General features: G+C 51.4%; 9 protein-coding genes across 10 annotated transcripts; 4 read left to right on the plus strand and 5 right to left on the minus strand.

The window, feature by feature from the left end:
* Positions 1-105: 105 nt before the first annotated feature.
* Positions 106-417, minus strand: H257_09170 (hypothetical protein; the record flags this gene model as incomplete). Its single annotated transcript, XM_009835303.1, has 1 exon — positions 106-417. One exon carries the CDS (start codon positions 415-417, stop codon positions 106-108), a length of 312 nt encoding a protein of 103 aa, XP_009833605.1.
* Positions 418-2,000: 1,583 nt separating this feature from the next.
* On the minus strand, positions 2,001-3,464 carry H257_09171 (hypothetical protein). The gene is made up of 3 exons (XM_009835304.1): positions 3,418-3,464; positions 3,172-3,362; positions 2,001-3,123 (listed from the first exon to the last, which is right to left on the minus strand). Exons 1-3 carry the CDS (start codon positions 3,434-3,436, stop codon positions 2,032-2,034), a joined length of 1,302 nt encoding a protein of 433 aa, XP_009833606.1. The 5' UTR covers positions 3,437-3,464; the 3' UTR covers positions 2,001-2,031.
* A 116-nt stretch (positions 3,465-3,580) lies between these two features.
* On the plus strand, positions 3,581-4,998 carry H257_09172. Of its 2 annotated transcripts, XM_009835306.1 has the most exons (4): positions 3,581-3,984; positions 4,116-4,245; positions 4,297-4,394; positions 4,453-4,998. In XM_009835306.1, the coding sequence occupies exons 1-4, from the start codon at positions 3,604-3,606 to the stop codon at positions 4,570-4,572; spliced, it is 729 nt and encodes a 242-aa protein (XP_009833608.1). In that variant the 5' UTR covers positions 3,581-3,603; the 3' UTR covers positions 4,573-4,998. The 2 variants fall into 2 exon arrangements, with proteins under 2 accessions (XP_009833608.1, XP_009833607.1); XM_009835305.1 differs by having other exon boundaries at positions 4,297-4,998.
* Positions 4,396-5,000, minus strand: H257_09173 (hypothetical protein). The gene has a single exon (XM_009835307.1). It carries the CDS (start codon positions 4,979-4,981, stop codon positions 4,592-4,594), a length of 390 nt encoding a protein of 129 aa, XP_009833609.1. The 5' UTR covers positions 4,982-5,000; the 3' UTR covers positions 4,396-4,591.
* An 89-nt stretch (positions 5,001-5,089) lies between these two features.
* On the plus strand, positions 5,090-6,454 carry H257_09174 (hypothetical protein). The gene is made up of 4 exons (XM_009835308.1): positions 5,090-5,661; positions 5,770-5,951; positions 6,053-6,183; positions 6,253-6,454. The coding sequence occupies exons 1-4, from the start codon at positions 5,103-5,105 to the stop codon at positions 6,362-6,364; spliced, it is 984 nt and encodes a 327-aa protein (XP_009833610.1). The 5' UTR covers positions 5,090-5,102; the 3' UTR covers positions 6,365-6,454.
* Positions 6,455-6,983: 529 nt separating this feature from the next.
* Positions 6,984-8,741, minus strand: H257_09175 (CMGC/DYRK/DYRK2 protein kinase). The gene has a single exon (XM_009835309.1). It carries the CDS (start codon positions 8,691-8,693, stop codon positions 7,002-7,004), a length of 1,692 nt encoding a protein of 563 aa, XP_009833611.1. The 5' UTR covers positions 8,694-8,741; the 3' UTR covers positions 6,984-7,001.
* Positions 8,742-11,610: 2,869 nt separating this feature from the next.
* Positions 11,611-12,309, minus strand: H257_09176 (hypothetical protein). Its single transcript, XM_009835310.1, has one exon. The coding sequence runs from the start codon at positions 12,152-12,154 to the stop codon at positions 11,843-11,845; it is 312 nt and encodes a 103-aa protein (XP_009833612.1). The 5' UTR covers positions 12,155-12,309; the 3' UTR covers positions 11,611-11,842.
* A 569-nt stretch (positions 12,310-12,878) lies between these two features.
* Positions 12,879-15,296, plus strand: H257_09177 (hypothetical protein). Its single transcript, XM_009835311.1, has 7 exons — positions 12,879-12,969; positions 13,025-13,362; positions 13,406-13,539; positions 13,593-13,932; positions 13,999-14,118; positions 14,202-14,321; positions 14,378-15,296. Exons 1-7 carry the CDS (start codon positions 12,903-12,905, stop codon positions 14,888-14,890), a joined length of 1,632 nt encoding a protein of 543 aa, XP_009833613.1. The 5' UTR covers positions 12,879-12,902; the 3' UTR covers positions 14,891-15,296.
* On the plus strand, positions 15,292-16,663 carry H257_09178 (hypothetical protein). The gene has a single exon (XM_009835312.1). It carries the CDS (start codon positions 15,657-15,659, stop codon positions 16,215-16,217), a length of 561 nt encoding a protein of 186 aa, XP_009833614.1. The 5' UTR covers positions 15,292-15,656; the 3' UTR covers positions 16,218-16,663.
* The last annotated feature ends 946 nt before the right edge of the window (positions 16,664-17,609 follow it).

Here is a 17,609-nt window from a genome sequence, read left to right on the forward strand (position 1 = left end):
ACTTAGACGATTTCGCTGTATAAATAGAATTCCGCGTCCGGAATAATATTCATAAGGAATCAGCTACTTTGCAATAATGCTGTCTGTGGAAGAACTTGTCAAGGCTTACAAGCGTTCTCGTTTCGCGAGGCCTGCCCGTCGTTGCAGACTTCTGCTCGCACTCATAGGTCGGTCGAGACCATACAAATACACATATTCCTTCTGGAACTTTTCGTGGTTGTCGAGTATCAGGTGAAACCTGTGCGATGTCTTCTTGCCGTCGACTTCGAGCTCCTGGCAAGAAAAGCCAGGAACTTTAAGCAAGTTGCACGCGAGCACCCCCCAAGACTTCATGACTCGATCTTGGAGGAATGTTCGCTCGTGGTTGGCCTGTACCAACAGCGCCAAGTCATCCTCGCTTGTCGTCCTCCTGCTCATGGCACACGAAACCACGAAAAGGAACCACCCCTCCTGTTCGGAAAACCTCAATTTCTTATGATTATCCGATTATTGTGTGATAGCTGCTCTTTTCACGGATATTCCACTATAAAGCTTCATGAGTTTCCGTCATTGTACTAAATACTGAGGGTAATTATTGCGGAAACGGACACGGATTACTTTGCGAAATCTCCCTACCGTAGTAACTTACACTTCCGTCGACAAGGTGAAAAAAATAACTTATTTTAGTTCAATATACAGTATAAATAGTTTTTCGGATAAGCGGAAATACGGTATTTCCGCTGCGTCATCGGGACGCTCCTGCATGTAAGCAGCCACACGAAGGCTGCCTGCCGACATAGCTTTCTGGTTGCCCGCGGCGAGCTGCCTGTGGCCTGGGTCCGTTGCAGCCGGGTTTGTCAATGGGTTGGCCAGTCGGGGCGCCGCACCCCAATGTCCACGACCAGGTAAAAACGGGAATCACTTATTGTCGATTTGATACAAATTTGGGAGGGGTTTCAATCGAATCGTACCGACCAAACCGATCCACAATCGATCTGATTGGTTGAATTTCATTGAGAATGTTTGATTGGATAATAATTTTGAGCTCATCTGAAGTAGCCAATCAAATCGATTTAAATTCCAACGAGAAACCACGGCACAACACGAATTTTCACTCGAAAGCACAATATTGTATCAGTTTTTATGTATCACTTTGGGAACTTGGAGAAAAGAGAAAAAGGTGTCTGAAAGTTTTCTGACGGAATAGCTTGGGGCACCCAAAGCGAAATATAGTGAAAAAAAGCTGAAATTCACAGCAAAATGGTGTACAGTACTGCTGTCGCCCCTACCTATTGTGCTTTTCACCCAATTTGCCCATTGTTTTGTCGCACTAATCAATGGATTACAAAATTAAAACCACACGTTAAACATAGAGTATGGCACATGAGCTAAATAAAAACATGTCGTTATTTACTGGACCATCTCACTCGCAACGTGGACGAGACCAACATGCAGCGCGATCGATTGAACGTCGCGTTCCCATCGTGTTGAATCTTGTTCCGCTACGTCGTAAGAGTCCAAGTATGAGGCGAACGACGTCAACTTCAATGCCATAACCTTGGACAAGCACAACACACCTCCAACGCATGTCGATGCTGATCATTGTAAAACAAGTTGAATAAGATAAAACCGTGCACCTCCACCAATTCTTAGCCAATCAAAGCATCACGAATAGTTATAATTCAACGCGAACCGTAAAAATACTTCATCATGCATCCGTAAAATCACGGCGAGTGCCATAATTTTACTGTTAGGATGAGTTTTTATTAAAGCATGGTTTTAGACCTGGATTAGCCAAAAAAGGTGAAAAGCACAATACTATTAATAGTAGTACTACTCGTCTCCTGCTATGAATAGTAGTAGTACTATTCGTCCACTGACGTACCCCCCCTTGAGGTGCAGCAAGTGCTACTTACTCGCCATACTATTGCGACGTGGTTTTCGTCGACACTGTCCACGAGTGTGTTGTACTATAAGTACGGTACTACTACTCCTATAAGTACTACTACTACTAGTAGTAATACTACTACGATCAAAATCTCGTTCACTTGTTTATTTCTGCAACGCTAGCTCCAGCCGCTTGACGAGGTCGTCCTTGAGGCCCTTGGTGTCGAGCCCACGGTCTTTCAGAGCCTTTCGCAGCTCCACCACTTTGAGCTTGCTCGGGACAATCACTTCCTCCACGTCCTCGTCGTCGTCGTCATCCTTTCCTTCGATCGACAGGTCCACAGTGTCGCATACAGTTGCCACCACGTCACAATGTTCTGTGGTTGCCTCGTCCGGAATAGCCGATGACGAGGTTGGCATGTGGTGCGCCTCCGGTGATGACAAGGCTGGTGCACGGCTCGGTGACGACACCACATCAACCAAAGCGGCACCATGTACTGGTGACGACGGCTCCTTCACTGGTGACAATGTATTCTTCACTGGTGACGATGGCTTGGTTGCTGGTGATGAGGGAGTTGCCTTCGGTGACGACACTTCGACGTCCGCCGAGGGTGCGGCAGTCGTGTGCGCACCTGTCACGTCGTCAAGTGTCCGAGTGGGCGGCGCGTCGTCGTCCGCATCTACCTGGGAACTAGTGTCATCATGATGCTTATCGCTGAGTTTCGTGTCGACTGCAACAACAGCCGCCTCCAACGCGTCGAGCTTTCGCTTCATGTCGAGCTCAATGTCACGCTTCTTGGCATCGATCTCCCGCCGCTCCACCTGAATCTTTTCTTCGATGGCTTCCGTGGATGCATCCACCAACGCTTGTGTCTCCTTGGTGTGGCGCGCGGGGAGGTAGAAGATCGGGATCGGCGACACTGTCTGCAGGAATCGAGCCTGGTGCCGCTCCGTGCTGATGCTCAACGCATGCTTCCGCTCGAGCTTGGCGATCTTGTCCGCCGCTGCCCGCTTGTACGACGCGATCTGCGACTCCACCTTTCGCCGCGCCGACCGCTGCTGCGTGATTGTGGATACCTTTTGGCTTTGCTGCTTTTCCTTGGCCTCGGCGGCGTTGAGGAGGCGGTCTTGCTTTTGTAACAAGTCGCTGTCTTGTGCGAGTTGCTTCTTCGCGCGACCAAGATGGCCCATCAACGCACCAAACATGCGTCGACTTCGTTGCAGCAGCTTTGGATCGTCCTCCGTGGGTTTGACGTTCTACATGACACCCCGTCAGTCCATGCATCACACGAGTGCATGCAATACCGTGGCAGACAATCGACGCCTCTTCAACCCATTGTCTTCGTCGACGGACGTGGTTCGCTTTCGAGGTGGCGATCCCGCGACGGGTCGTTCGCGCCCGCCCAACCGATCGTGGATGCTTCTGGAGCCATCCCCACGCGGGGTTTGGACCGTCTCATCCTGGCTGCCCCGTCGACTGGCCCTCTCCCTGTCATCTACGCACACACATGTTAGCTGCTTTCTGCCTACAGCCACGACGACGTCATCTACCGTCATGTCGGGAGGTCATGGTGCAAGATCTCGCTGTGTGGTGGAAGGCAGAACGACTGCAGTTTTCCTCCAAAGTACGGTTCGACAAAGTACGCTTCGATAATACACTTGAAGTTAACGGCGGACAATCCGGTAATCGTACTTAAAGGGTTCTCAAGAATTTGTTTTTTACCAGTGCATCGAAGCATGGACTCATCCATCGCCGCAGTGCCGCGGCACACGGACGACTACAATGCCTCTTACCGGGACAACGTATGGCTGGGCCAGTTCCCTCTGGACCACCAGTCGGTCCTGTACTACTTTGCTGGGTCTCCATGGTACGACAAGAGCTGCAACAACGAGATCCTCAAGATGCAACGTCGGCCGCTCGAACATCTCCAAGGCATGACCGGCATCGAGTACGAGCTCCAGCCAAACGAAGCAAAACAGCTTCCCCAAGTCCTGTATGTCATCCACAAGAAGAATCGCACAAGTCCACGCACGGCCAACGTCATGGCCGTGTATTACGTCCTCGACTGCACCATCTACCAAGCCCCCAACACGTACACACTGCTCACGTCACGCTTGGTACGACAGATCAGCCCAATACCGTCCTGTATACACCCCCACATCTTCCCAACGATCTACGACGACAATCGTCGATGCTATCTCGTCATGCTGGAGTCATTGGAATCCTGAGCATGGTGTACACGTTGTAGAAGAAGTGCAGCTACCGCATCAACAAAGCATTCAAGGCTCTCAGTGCGGGAGTGCGTTTCAGTCCCACTGAAGGCTACGCGTGGGACTTTAGCACGGAAGAGTCTCCCGCGCCCGTGATTCCCTCCGAGCGTACGTCATCCTGTGGTAGTTGGCGTCCTTGACCTGGAGAACATTCGGTAGAATTGGCGGCCAAGCTCAAGCGCAAGTACGAAAAAGAAGAAAAAATTAAGCAGAACAGCGCGCGCGTGGACAGCATTCTGTTTGGACTCATCAAAAAGGTACCAATCTTAGCTGAATATGCATACGACCATGCAAGTTGATCATCATGCGATGCAGTATGCGCCGGACGTGCTCGAGAACAAGGGAGCAGCGGGGGAAGTCAAGACAGAGCAGCAGCCTCAGCCAGACGGTCCGCAAGCGAAGCGACAAAAGGTGGCCACGGCCACCACCACTTAACAAACGACAACATGAGAGTTTACTTGGATTTTTTGCCTTCGGACGTTTGAGTTGTTGCTTTCTCGGGCGTGTTGGGGTCGTCGCTGTCGTCACCGTCATCGCCAGCGGACGTCTTCTCTTGAGGGGGTTGCACCGTCTTGGCCTTGGTGGACACGACGGGGCTCGACGGATTCGGCACGTCAACACCACCCTTCTTTCCACTCGTCGTAGCACGAGACGGCTTTGGATCGTCTTGCTTCAACGACTTAAAGATCGTCGGCAGCAAGAGGAACACCACCAGGAAGAGCGCAAACCCTGCCGTGATCCATACGTTCTCTCCGCAAATGTTGTTCACGGGGGATGGCAGGCAGTACTCCGCCGCTGGCACGGGCACGCGGCTTCGGCTCGGGATGGTCGGTCGTGAGGCCATCAAGTCTGGAACAGTTGTGTTTTGGGATTTGAAAACAAAATCTGCACATGTTATAATAATATTTATAACAAATATAGGTGTTATAATAAGAGGGTTATTATCAAGCATGCCGCCACCAAAGATGTCAAACGCGGATGCTGTGCACACTTGGAGCAGTCTCGAGGAACAAGTCGATGCGCTGGTGCATGTGACGTTGTCTCTCCTCGACAACAAGCAGGAATACGTAGTCGTGACGACATCCACGTTGGAAGGCAACGACTGGAGCAGTTCCGTCCGATTGCTGGCATTCGATCCGTCCACTGGCCACATCGACCACATCCATGCCTTCCGACTGCCCACGACGGCCGGGGCGTTGACATGGCATGCCGCATCCAGCTTGCTCGTCGTTGGCGGTGACGATGGCGACTTGTACTTTCTCACGTTTGACTGCACGTTGATGAAATGGACGCGCGTGTTGCCGCCGCACGCCGACTCGATTGGCCACGACGACCTCATCACGAGTGTCGACGCCAGCACGTCCACGTTCGCCAGCGGAAGCTGGGATCTGGCGGTCAAGCTATGGGACGTCGAGGCGCTGGCTCTGACGGAGACCTTGCAAGGCCACTGCGACAAAGTGTGGGCGGTGCAGTGGCAGCCCCAGTCGACGTCGGTGCTTGCGTCGGCTTCTCAGGATCGGACAGGTACATTCTCATCACCATACGACCTCCTTTCTGTCCCCCTATCATCCACATCTTGACGATCCACGTGCCACCATATATGTGACGACGTGCTGCATGATTCGCCTGTAGTTCGCTTGTGGGATGTTCGAACGCCATCCCAAGCGACGACAACGACTGTCTTATCGACACCGTATGCGACGCTGTCGCTGACGTGGCAGCCTCACAACGACCATGGCATCACCGCAGGACTTGAAGATGGTTCCATCTACACGTTTGACATGCGGTCGCCGCACGCTCCGTCATCCATCCTGGTACACATCTGTATACTTTGTATCGTGTTGAATGCTTGAAGTGACGAATATATTTTTTATTATTTTTTATTATATTATTTAAACATATCTTCGAACCCTAGGCCAACCAACATGCCGGGTGTGTGTATGGTGTCAAGTACAACGACGAGGGCACGTCGCTGGCATCTTACGGAGACGACGCCGCCGTGCATTTGTACTCGGTTGAGACTGACAAGGTGGCGCAGCTTCCACGGTACGAAAGGGTGTTGTATGTATTCATAAATTATAATGATTTTTTATTCGTGATTTATGTGTATTGTAGGTACTCGTACACGATGCACACGGATTATGTCCGTGGGTTTGCGTGGCTGGGCCAGGCCAAGTGGGCCGTCTCGAGCAGCTTTGACAAGTCGGTCCACTTTTGGCAGCTTTAACTCACGCCGCATGAAAAAATATATGAGATACAGTGTCCATCACCACTAACAATCAATGCACTCACGTCGTTTCAACGTCGTTACCGTGTCACATTTGAAATATTGCGGACATGTTGTGCGCATCCCAATCATGCTAGCACCATACTAGTACTTCGATACTTTTAGAAACGTTGGTTGTCATAGTGTCAACAACACCCATCCTCTCCACGGTCAACAACTACTATGTTGCACCTGACTGCTGGTATTTTGTCCTTTTATACCCAAATTTAGTTGACTTTTGTGCTGAAGCGCCAAATATCGATCGATTCTTTGTACTGAATTTTGTATGTAAAAAGGTGTCGTCCTGTGGTGATTTGAATCACACTAATTGAAGTCTTGACGTTGATGGTGGTTTCTTGCAATCTGATTGGCTAAATCCTTCTCCCGATTCTTGTGTACATTTGGTTGTGTCGATTCATGCTCCAGTTTCGAATAAACACATAAACATTACTACTTTTCTACCTACCTACTACATAACTACTGTACTGTCGTGTCTACTTGACAAAGTATTCTTATACATGTAGCCAAAGTCCGTCGATGTCTATCCAATCGCACCAACACATGCAAATAGACTTTTAGATGCACAGAAAATACACGATTAAATTTTCGGCAGCACGGACATGAGATCCATCGATCCCCCCCCTCCCCTTGTCCCTCCTCCCCCCACCACGACATGGTTGTCGTTGTGAGGTTTGCGCACATGGATCGTCGACGGTCGGTGTGTTGAATGGGGCGACTTGTCCGGTGGCCGCGCGGTAGTACCCCCCGACGACGCCGTGGACGGGGTGATCACTGGCGGTTTGGCCAGTTTCGATTCGCCCGTGAGCCACTCGTGGTCGAGAGCTTCCATGGGGGTGCACCGCATTGCGGGGTCCCATCGAAAACACTTTGTGAGCAAGTCCACGAACTTGAGGTCTTGGCACTTGATCAGGGCGCGGAACTCCCTCGAGTTGGGCCGCCGCTTGCGACCGCGCGAGTTGATTGTGATCGTGGGCTCGCCAACGTCGTTGAAAAAGTTCTTGCGGCGCTTGCATTTGTCCACCATGTGCTTGGGGGGAACGTCGAACACTTCCATGATGCACGCAAGTTGCTCGCCTTCGTTTTCGCCGGGGAAGACAGGGTACCCCGTAAAGAGCTCGGCCATGATGCATGCAAAGCTCCACATGTCAATGGGCATACCGTACGGCAGCCCCAACACGACCTCGGGGGCCCGGTAAAAACGAGACTGGATGTACGTGAAGAACGTAGCATGGTGAAAGCACGACGACCCAAAGTCGATCACGGCCACTTGCATCGGCTTGGGTTTGCGGACGAGGATGTTTTCTGGCTTCAAGTCGCAATGCACGACGTTTTGGGCATGGAGAAACACGAGGCAGTGCAGCACATCCGTCGCGATTTTCTTGAGCAACGGCACGGGGAGTCCCCGAAACTGCTCGAGCTTCAAGTACTCGTACAGGCTAATGCTGAGCAACTCAAACACCAAACACAAGTGGTTGCGAAACGTAAACGTGTCCAGCATAGCAATCACGTTGCTCGTCCCGTCCACGTCGGCATGGTTGAGGTGCTGTAACAACTGCACTTCGACCACCGACTGTTCCTGGAACTTTTGCTTGTTGCGGACAATCTTGACCGCGACCATCTGCCGCGACGCGTAGTCGTGGCACTTGAGCACTTGGCCAAACGAACCGCGCCCAAGGTGCCCCACTACATCGTACCGGTACGCGATGTGGTCGTGTAGGTTGACAATGTAGTCGCCCTTGTCGTCGTCGAACCCGTTGTTGGCTACGCCACTACTTCTCACTTTCGACTCGGCCGTGCCGACATAGTGCACGGTGGGGAAGTCGAGAATCTCGGTCGCTTCGTGGATGGTTAACGCGGCGGCGTGGGTGGCGGACGCGAGCACTTCCTCGGGCTTCATGGGTTTTGTGGTCGACGGATTCGATCGTTGGGACGTGTTTGTGCGATGGTGATCCATGCCGCGAACGATCTCCTTGGGCTTGAACGGCTGGTGGGGGTACTGTGGGGGTGGCTGCTGTGACGGCGGCGCGTCGGGGACGACGTTGGTTTTGTTGTCCTGCGGGGGCACAACCAACGGATCGACGCGCGTATTGGAGTGGCGTTTGTCAGGAGGGGGCCGTGTCGCGATGGCTTCTACCACCACCTGCGCCTTGGTTTTGTCGTTTACTATGACCGCCTCGGGCACGATCAACTGGTGTAGTGTGTTGGCCACCCCGCGAATGCTCCGGTGCTTTCGATGGCCTGGGCGAAGACGTAGCATTGGCAGCTCCATCTCCCTGTCTGCCTGCAGCGATTACAGTGTTGTTGCACTTGCTGCGTCGAGTATGAAACGCATCAGGAATGTCGAGTTAATTATAGACCTATATTGATGCTCTTGGGGTGATGAGGGGGTGAAGGGGGACATATCTTTATATTCCCCCCTTTAGCGATTGGCGGGGGGAAGCAGGACGAGTGTAGCATTGAGCACGTTGTAGCCAGAAGGACCATTAGAGTTGACATTACGAGGCTGCGTTGCAAGTCCTAGCAAGCCAACGAAGGAGGATGCAAGTTAATAGTATTAACGTTAACGCTAGTAGGATTTTCTGCGTCGAGTTGTGGTAACCGTCAAATGTTTGCAAGGGACCGATGGACGTCATAGTATATTCGGTTCGCATCCAAAAAGGGAAGGAATTGTTGGCATACTGAAGATACTCGACAGTGGGCTCGATACGAACACCTCGTCTCATGGAGTTAGGCATTCTACAGTACGCCCTTACTGTACGAAACCAATGGCCCAAGCCATTTGAGTGGCGTCGACGAACATGTGAATTTTCTTCCAGGTGTACTAACGTTAGTACTACCGAAGTGGCAGCCGCGATCACCACCATCCAAGTGAATGGTTTGTAGTATAATATTTGTTGGCCCCGCCGTCCATTTGCATCCGTATGTAGCCACGAAGCTGACGATACAGTAGGTATGTAGTACTAGTACACGTGTAATCTCATTGGGGGTGTTGGAGAGATGCTGAACAGCCTCCGTATCTGAGGAGGTCGTGGGTTGACGAATCGCAGCTTACAGTACACCGATTGCTGACGACACTATTTGATTAGATTCACTCGTAACGGCTGACTATTAAAATAAACGGCCAATTATTGCCCTCACTTCGACCGCTTGGCTTTTTGCCATATCTCATGACGAAATGAAAATTGGAAAAATCTGAAATTATACAGTTGTAGGGGTAAGAATGCTCTACCAATTGACTCGAATTGATCGGAATTTGGAGTATTTTTAGCGAAGTTATGTTCCAACAAACTCAAAAGTTTTGAAATTCACCGGACCAGTCGATTGCCCTTTTTACATTTCATTTCAGTGTTAAATTTAGAGTTGGGAAACAGTTGGACACGTATTTTTAAAGCTAATCATGTTTAAACATCTTTTGCTTTGTATGTACTTAAATAAATGGATGAGGGCAACAATTGGTCCAGGGGCAATAATTGACCGTTTACGTTATTAGTACTTGAAAGGGGCATACTGGTACAGACTACCGGTAGATAGTAACTCCGAGGGTCGCACCCTTTTCTTGCGTTGTGCCTATGGGTATTTGGGATACAGTAGAGTATTGTACACGCTTTATTAATCTTCGGCGCTGCGATACTGTTGCATACCGGCGGCGTAGAGCAGATATACGTTTACATATTGGTCCAAATGCCTAGGCGTTCCACACGCTGAATGATCATTATATTCAGATCTTTCCAATCTTTTCAAGTCATTTTGGCTTCAACCATACGTTAACCAAGTGCAAGATTGAGATGTCGAATACCATTCGACCAGCATGTGTCCAACCATAAACGGAAAATAAAAGTGACAGACTTGCCTTTCCAATGGCTTCTTGTGCTGGTGCTTTGCAAAAAAATACATTTGTATCTACGAAAAGCTACAGCTAGCGCGAAATTGGTGTAACGCTAGCTATGCAGCAGAAGTCTCGAGCTGTGGATACAGACAGGGTGGCTCACTGTCAATACGGACCATCGAACTATGTATGTATCGATCTGAATGCTCACTCACCTGGCTACCCATCTACAACAACACATACTTGCAAAGAGACTTCGCTCAAAGCTCCTTTGAGCCGCCGTCGACACAGCCAGTCGAATGGTTTCATCAACATCGAGGGGGAGATGTGACCGTACAGGAATATCTTGAGTGCAGCTGGCTAACAGGTTGGCCAATGACCATAAGAAGCCCAAAAAGCAAGCAGGAGGTGATTATTGTTTTGGCGTGGAATTTGCAAGAGAAAAGGTCATCGCGGCAAATAAAAATACCACCGACGGGTATACAAATCTTCTATATGGTCAATAAATTCTAAAAAAACAATGCACACCCGATATGGTCCACCGCATGGGTTGTGAGAGGTCTTGTGCCATTTAATTCACATCAAAACCATGTGGCGCGATCGGGGTTTATCACCTGGGATCATAGCCAGTTCAGCAGTCCGCTTCGTGGCGTCGTCCCCACAAGTCCACTCGGCGAAAATACGTTGGCAATGCTATTTCAATCATCATGACTGTATATACGTACGCGTGATAGCATGATCTATGATGCCGAAAGCTATGCGAGAACACTGCACATAGAGAATGCACGGGTGGTCGGGACGTCGGTTAAGTACGAAATACCCACCCCGCCATGTGGAAGTAGCCGCGAAGTTCGAAGCCCACTGTCCAATTAATTGATTCTTCGACCAAATCTTATACAACGTTCAAATGATAAAATACAAGGTGGGGCCGCGCTCGAAGCGATGTTGATAAAATCAGTTTCCATCTCGAGGACGGAAGACATGTCGAATTCCGAATCCCCGTGGCCGAAAAAAGCACATGGCCTGATTCTAGTCGCGTATATCGAGGGCGGACCAGATTACTGTGGCGTACTATCGTCGTGGCGCAATGGTCCGCAACTTGTCAAAAGACTCTGCCGAGCCAAACTGTTGTGGCTGGCATCGTGTACCGGCATGCGTCATGACCGTGGGCATACGATTCAGCGGCGGTCAATATGCATGCAATAGCCATGAGATCCTTGACCTTGACCGCGTCGTCGTGTCAACTCCACCGAACAGACCTCAAGATACTCGGGTTTTTCACCCCATTGCGGAGGAAGATCGCACTTAAGAGGGAGTCACTGGCCCACACCAAAAGAAGAGCTCCAATTTTGTAATTTGCGACCGACAAGACAAGCACCGCTGCCGCCCGCCGCCGCCACCGCCAGCCCAACCAACAAAGTTATGGAGATTGCCCAAGACGTCCGAGAGCTGCTGGTGGGAAGCACCACGGAACAGCAGCTTCTGCAGGACATGCAGACGTACCACCGCAAGTACTGCGAGTTCATGACGAACCTCGCCACCCAAGTGTCGGAGCTGTCACTTGCGATGTGCCCCGAGTCGCGCATTTTCTACTACCAGTTGCAGTGTGCCATGTACAAGGATTGGACCGCTGCCATCACAGACTGCGCATTCATGAGCAGCACATGCAACACGAAGACCCTCGAGTCCAAGCTGAACACGTACGAGCAAGTCGTGGCCCGCATTCTGCGCAACGACTCGGAATCATCATCGTCGCCCGTCGTCGACGTGTCCAAAGACTCGTCCATGGAGCAATGGATACACATGTATGAAGCACATCGAAAGAAGATTGCTTCGAGCCAAGGATAGAACGAGGCTTCCAATGTGTGTGGGTGTCGTCGTCTGTTTGTGTCGTGGGAAGGCATCCACCATCACGCACGTGTCGTCGTCGTCGTGGGTGGGGGCCAAGTAAATAGAACACTCGTTAGATATATATTATTTACGAAGAATAAAAGTTTCACCTTTCGTTCCAACATCGATCAGCCCATGCTCCATCATCTCAACCACACACTTCCGACCTACCTCATGATGGCTGATCATCATCGTGGACAGTTGGTATCTGTTCTGTCGTTTATGGTCTGGCTCGTTGCGTACAATGTACTTTAGGGATCACAAGTTCAGGCGGTGCCCACTCACACCGTGCGTTTGTGATTTCACTCGAAGTATGCATATGTATCATCTAGACAGGCTCAATGTATCATTCCATGTGGACGTACCGCCATCTTCCGTCATGTCCGTTGACGCTGTGCATGAACCTGCCATCAACTTACCGGTACCGGCTTTGTATGTTTAGGGTGACGTTCTCGTCGACGCAATATGGGTTGCCGGCATCATCGCACCGTGGCTCATGTCGTCACCAATGCCCATGCATATTGACGATGAGGCAAGCCATGGCATCGCCCAAGATCCGCGGCGGTTGAGCCGCGCGCTGGGAACATTGTCGGGAGTGTGCGTTGCCCATCACCTTCCTCGGGTTGGGGATAGGGTTGATCAGAACCGGATAAAGGTACTTTATATCCGGACATTTTCATAATTTAGCAGCCGTACGGATAATATTTTCCGGATGTGATCAATTAATAGAGGACTGATAGAAAGTATACGTATATAATCGACATGACCAACGATGCTTGGGTTGATGTGGACGTGATGACCCATCGCCACCGCAACCACCTCAGTGACTGTAAGCTCCCTAGCAGCTGTAAAACAATGTATGTGTCCTAATCCTTTCCATGAAGCGTATTCCCCTCTCGTGGATTGCATCGCGATTCCTGCGCAGGACCAGCTCAATGTGTTCCGGTGCCGCACCACGGCGGCGACGGGTGAATTTGGCGAGCTGGAGATCCTAGCGCAAGCAAATCGTGCAGCAATCAAAGCTAGTGACCCCTATTTGCATGTGTCTTGGTCAAGGCATCGACACGGCAACAGAGTCTTCTTGGCAGCAGCGACATTGACTGATGTTCAAGTGTGGGAATGGAAGCACCAATCAAAGGCCCTCCAGTCATTGCGTGTTTTGAAAAACGTGTCCAAGCGCATCTGTGCTCTTCATTGGCACCCCCTGGAAGCCACTCTCTTGGTACGTGATTGCCGTTGTCGCACTTCCTCTCACCCTGTCGCAGGTTCACTCGTCCACAACTCTCAAGTTTGTGTCCGTGACCGAGCCAGACGACGACGACTGGTTGGAGCTGTCAACTCCCACAACAACGCCCAAGCAACTCTCGTGCTGGAACCCCTCGGGCACCCACTTGGCCATGTACGAAACATTACGTCTCTCGTGTCATCTAAGGTCGTCGTACTGTATCGCAGAACAGGAGGAACTACTGTGACAGTGTTGTCGTGGATCCAATCCACGGAGGCCGACTCTCCAACACGGTGGCGCACAGAGCCAGCAGCGATGCCGACTATGGAAGTGGACAACTGCATCGTCGCGCTAGCCTTTCTCACAGACCACGCCGTGGTTGTGACGACGGAGCGCCCCGTGCACGTGAAGCCTCCATCTTCGCCGCCATTCCTGATGGCGATAGCGCCAGCCCGACCCATCCTGGCACATGTGGCCGACGTCGAACCCACGGCCAGCCACGTCATAAACTTGATGCACGTCAAGAGCTCCACGTCAACCTCGTCGACGTTCTCGCTGGTGCTGCCGGTAAAACCGTGCCGTGTCGCCCATATCTTCACCATATACTGAACACTTTGTACAAACAACACTTAGGAATTGAGCAGTCGGTCGATCTGGGGTGATACCGAGCACATTGCACCACCAATCCCATCAGCATCAGCCTTTTCATCGTTGCTTGACGAAGGTGGTGATGGCAGCAACACGACATCTCAGGTGGTCATCCGACTTGCGACAATGTGACACGAATGTGTACTGCTGCTGTCTGCATGGAATACTAGCGTGTTTTTCATGTGTAGCCGGTCGTGGCGTGCGCTCAAGCGATCGTAATCTCGTGGACGCGGACAGAGCCGACGGTGTTATGCCGATCCGCCGCGGTGGACATGCCGAAGCTAGCGATTCCCGACATGGTGGCCACGGTACCTAAGATACATCGTCGTCGTTTTTCCATGTTTATGATATGGCGTGATGCTAGTGTCGTACGGGCACAACAAACGTGGTGGCAGTGGCGGTGGGCAGTCACGTGTCGTCCAGTGCGATCCTCGTTGGACAGTACAAACGAGGGGGTTCACCTCAGTTGGCATGGACACTTGACGACGACAAGGACAGCGGGATGATCGTGTGGCCGACCCCCCGCCAAGTCCACGGCCTTACCATGACCCGATCCAAGACCCATGGCGATGACGGCGTTGTGCTGGTGCATGTCCTCGACAGCCACAAGCCATCGGGTTTCTCTTTTGCCTCTTCGTCCGCTTCCACCATCTCGCGATCCCTGGCGTACCACGCGCATGTTCGTCGCATCATAGCACCTCCATCCTCTTCGCTACTACCTCCATCCTCTTCGTTGTCGTTGGTGGAGATGGTGGCGAGTCTTCGGTCGCTCATCGAGAATCGCTTTAACCAAGTTGACGGCAAGCTACACGCATTGGATCGGCGGCTGCAGCGCGTCGAAGCGGCTTTCGCCGTCGGGGTGGATGACTCTCCATAGAACTACTACATACTAGTAGTACATTGGCTGATATTTCGAACACGGAGGGCAGGGTGATGCAGGTTGTGGGCTCCGTGTGTGACGATGATGTTGACACTGTGAGTGCGATGGTCAAAATGTGTGACGATGTGCAATGTCCTCTCTCTGACTATACAGTACTTGTATATATTATCACGTCGATTCGAATTTGGAGTGGGCCAAATAGACCGACCAATCAAAACCCAGAACGCGAATCAAGTAGCCAATCCAGTTCACTCTTCGACCAAATCATTATTGAATTAGTGTTTGACATAAATTAGTGTGACACGGGTCGATTTTTACAATTGGTCGATTGATTTCGTGGTGAATTAGCACAAAATTCCAAATTAAATCAGGTAAAAGGACCAAATGCCACACAATGATGAAAACACCAAACAGGGGGTGGGTATGCATTTGGTTTTAAACTAGTAGAACAAGGCGGCGGCGGCATTGTCGTCTTTACTCGACGACGGACGCGACGACCCCGGCCCCGATCGTGCGGCCGCCTTCGCGGATGGAAAACTTCATGCCTTCGTCGATGGCCACGGGGTGGATGAGCTCAATGTTGAGCGTCAAGTTGTCTCCGGGCATGACCATTTCCGTGCCCTCGGGCAGCAGGATGTTGCCCGTGATGTCGGCTGTGCGGAAAAAGAACTGCGGGCGGTAGTTGTTGAAGAACGGCGTGTGTCGGCCGCCTTCCTCCTTCTTGAGCACGTACACTTGCGCCGTGACCTTGGTGTGCGCGTTAATGCTCCCAGGTTTGCACAGCACTTGGCCACGCAACACGTCTTCGCGCTTCAACCCACGGAGCAGCACGCCGACGTTGTCGCCAGCTTGGCCAATCTCGAGCGACTTGCGGAACATTTCCACACCCGTGCACGTCGACTTGGAAGTGGCTTGGATGCCGACCAACTCGACTTCGTCACCGGGCTTGACGACGCCCGTCTCAATGCGTCCAGACACGACGGTCCCGCGGCCAGAAATGCTAAACACGTCTTCCACCGGCAGCAAGAATGGGCGCTCAAAGTCGCGCACGGGCTCGGGGATGTACTCGTCGACTTGCTTCATCAGGTCGAGGATCGCGGCCTTGCCGAGGGGCGAGTCCGTGCCCTGGACAGCTTGCAACGCGGACCCACGGACGACGGGAATGTCGTCGCCGGGGAAGTCGTACGAGTCGAGCAACTCGCGGATTTCCATCTCCACCAATTCCAGCAATTCTTCGTCGTCAACCATGTCCACCTTGTTCAAGAACACCACCAACGCAGGCACACCGACTTGGCGAGACAGCAAAATGTGTTCGCGGGTTTGAGGCATCGGGCCGTCCGTGGCCGACACGACCAAGATCCCACCGTCCATTTGCGCGGCGCCGGTAATCATGTTCTTCACGTAATCGGCGTGACCAGGGCAATCCACGTGAGCGTAGTGGCGGTTTTCGGTCTCGTATTCGACATGGGACGTCGAGATCGTGATACCACGGGCGCGCTCTTCGGGCGCTTTGTCAATGTCCTCGAACGCGACAAACTTTCCGCCGCCTTGTTCCGACAACACGCGCGTGATGGCGGCCGTCAACGTGGTCTTGCCGTGATCGACGTGGCCGATGGTACCCACGTTCAAGTGCGGCTTGTTGCGCTCGAACGTCGCCATGCCACGGGACGCATGGCGGAAGGACGCGGCGCTACGGGAAGCAATTTGGCGCAACATGGCAATATTCCGGAATGACCAGCCAAAATAAATTGATCTCCACCACTCAACCGGTACCCAATTTTTCCACGGAGGTCGTACTTCACCAAATTATACTTGTGATTTGTATATGCGCACTTCTATACGGTCGAACCTAAATGGATAATCGAACTTAAAGGAAACAATACTGCCCACAAACCCTCGCCTGCAGCGCTATCAATCATCCGAGGAGCGCTTCCCAAGCGATGACCAGGCCATGAGTACGACACACTCTACGTGCATGCATGCTGTGTGACACGTGTAGTGTACGCCTCATGAACCTGCAACGAGGACCTGCAGCTAGACACTGTACTGCATCTGGAGGAGGTGATGAATGGAAGAATGGACATGCACCACCACAGACCTGTGTGGCTTCGCTAACATTTCAGCTTGATATGAACTTGTCCAGATACAATACTAGGAGGACTTGTCAAGGCCTGTAGTTTCGCTAACATTTCAGCTTGATATGAACTTGTCCAGATGCAATACTAGGAGGACTTGTCAAGGTGCGATAATAGGAGGTCTGAAGCGCTTGAAGCGCTTCAGAACATGTCAACGAGTCAGTGAGTGTCCTCTCAAACTCGGGCGTTTCGACATCGAGGTTGCATCAGACTCATTAGTAAGATAGTGTTCTCATCTGTGGTTTGAAACCAGATCATATGACACGCATACTTTGTCATCACGTGCACATAGGCGGCGTCCGTCGCGTCTTGCACGCTCCACATCAAAATCACGAATGGTTGATAGTATGGATTCCTGCAGGTGCGATACAAGAGAATATGTATTCCTAGAGGTTTTGTTTCGACGTCATGTAAACAAGCAACTTTAGCCAAAAGCGATGGATGCAATCGCTCGACCAAAACAATAATATTCTTGCCATTTGTGACAGCTTGATCGAATGGAGCTGGACTCACGCTTCAAGACATATGCAAAGTCGTACATTTGAAATCCACTCCTTTTGAGCAACAAGTAGTAAGTTAGT

The sequence above is a fragment of the Aphanomyces astaci genome (genome assembly GCF_000520075.1).
Source record: "Aphanomyces astaci strain APO3 unplaced genomic scaffold supercont1.22, whole genome shotgun sequence".
In the NCBI taxonomy this organism is placed as follows: domain Eukaryota; phylum Oomycota; class Saprolegniomycetes; order Saprolegniales; family Verrucalvaceae; genus Aphanomyces; species Aphanomyces astaci.

What these genes read in the sequence shown, in the direction of transcription:
- H257_09175 (XM_009835309.1), bottom strand. Translation starts at nt 8,693, where the DNA reads ATGGAGCTGCCAATGCTACGTCTTCGCCCAGGCCATCGAAAGCACCGG.
- H257_09174 (XM_009835308.1), top strand. Translation starts at nt 5,103, where the DNA reads ATGTCAAACGCGGATGCTGTGCACACTTGGAGCAGTCTCGAGGAACAA. An exon ending in GGCTTCTCAGGATCGGACAG is followed by an intron (nt 5,662 to 5,769) that starts GTACATTCTCAT and finishes ATTCGCCTGTAG; the next exon opens with TTCGCTTGTGGGATGTTCGA. An exon ending in AAGGTGGCGCAGCTTCCACG is followed by an intron (nt 6,184 to 6,252) that starts GTACGAAAGGGT and finishes TGTGTATTGTAG; the next exon opens with GTACTCGTACACGATGCACA.
- H257_09171 (XM_009835304.1), bottom strand. An exon ending in GGCGTCGATTGTCTGCCACG is followed by an intron (nt 3,124 to 3,171) that starts GTATTGCATGCA and finishes GGTGTCATGTAG; the next exon opens with AACGTCAAACCCACGGAGGA.
- H257_09177 (XM_009835311.1), top strand. Translation starts at nt 12,903, where the DNA reads ATGACCAACGATGCTTGGGTTGATGTGGACGTGATGACCCATCGCCAC. An exon ending in CCGCAACCACCTCAGTGACT is followed by an intron (nt 12,970 to 13,024) that starts GTAAGCTCCCTA and finishes CTTTCCATGAAG; the next exon opens with CGTATTCCCCTCTCGTGGAT. An exon ending in CCCTGGAAGCCACTCTCTTG is followed by an intron (nt 13,363 to 13,405) that starts GTACGTGATTGC and finishes ACCCTGTCGCAG; the next exon opens with GTTCACTCGTCCACAACTCT.
- H257_09173 (XM_009835307.1), bottom strand. Translation starts at nt 4,981, where the DNA reads ATGGCCTCACGACCGACCATCCCGAGCCGAAGCCGCGTGCCCGTGCCA.
- H257_09176 (XM_009835310.1), bottom strand. Translation starts at nt 12,154, where the DNA reads ATGCCTTCCCACGACACAAACAGACGACGACACCCACACACATTGGAA.
- H257_09172 (XM_009835306.1), top strand. Translation starts at nt 3,604, where the DNA reads ATGGACTCATCCATCGCCGCAGTGCCGCGGCACACGGACGACTACAAT. An exon ending in CACTGCTCACGTCACGCTTG is followed by an intron (nt 3,985 to 4,115) that starts GTACGACAGATC and finishes TACACGTTGTAG; the next exon opens with AAGAAGTGCAGCTACCGCAT. An exon ending in GCCCGTGATTCCCTCCGAGC is followed by an intron (nt 4,246 to 4,296) that starts GTACGTCATCCT and finishes AACATTCGGTAG; the next exon opens with AATTGGCGGCCAAGCTCAAG.
- H257_09178 (XM_009835312.1), top strand. Translation starts at nt 15,657, where the DNA reads ATGCTCCCAGGTTTGCACAGCACTTGGCCACGCAACACGTCTTCGCGC.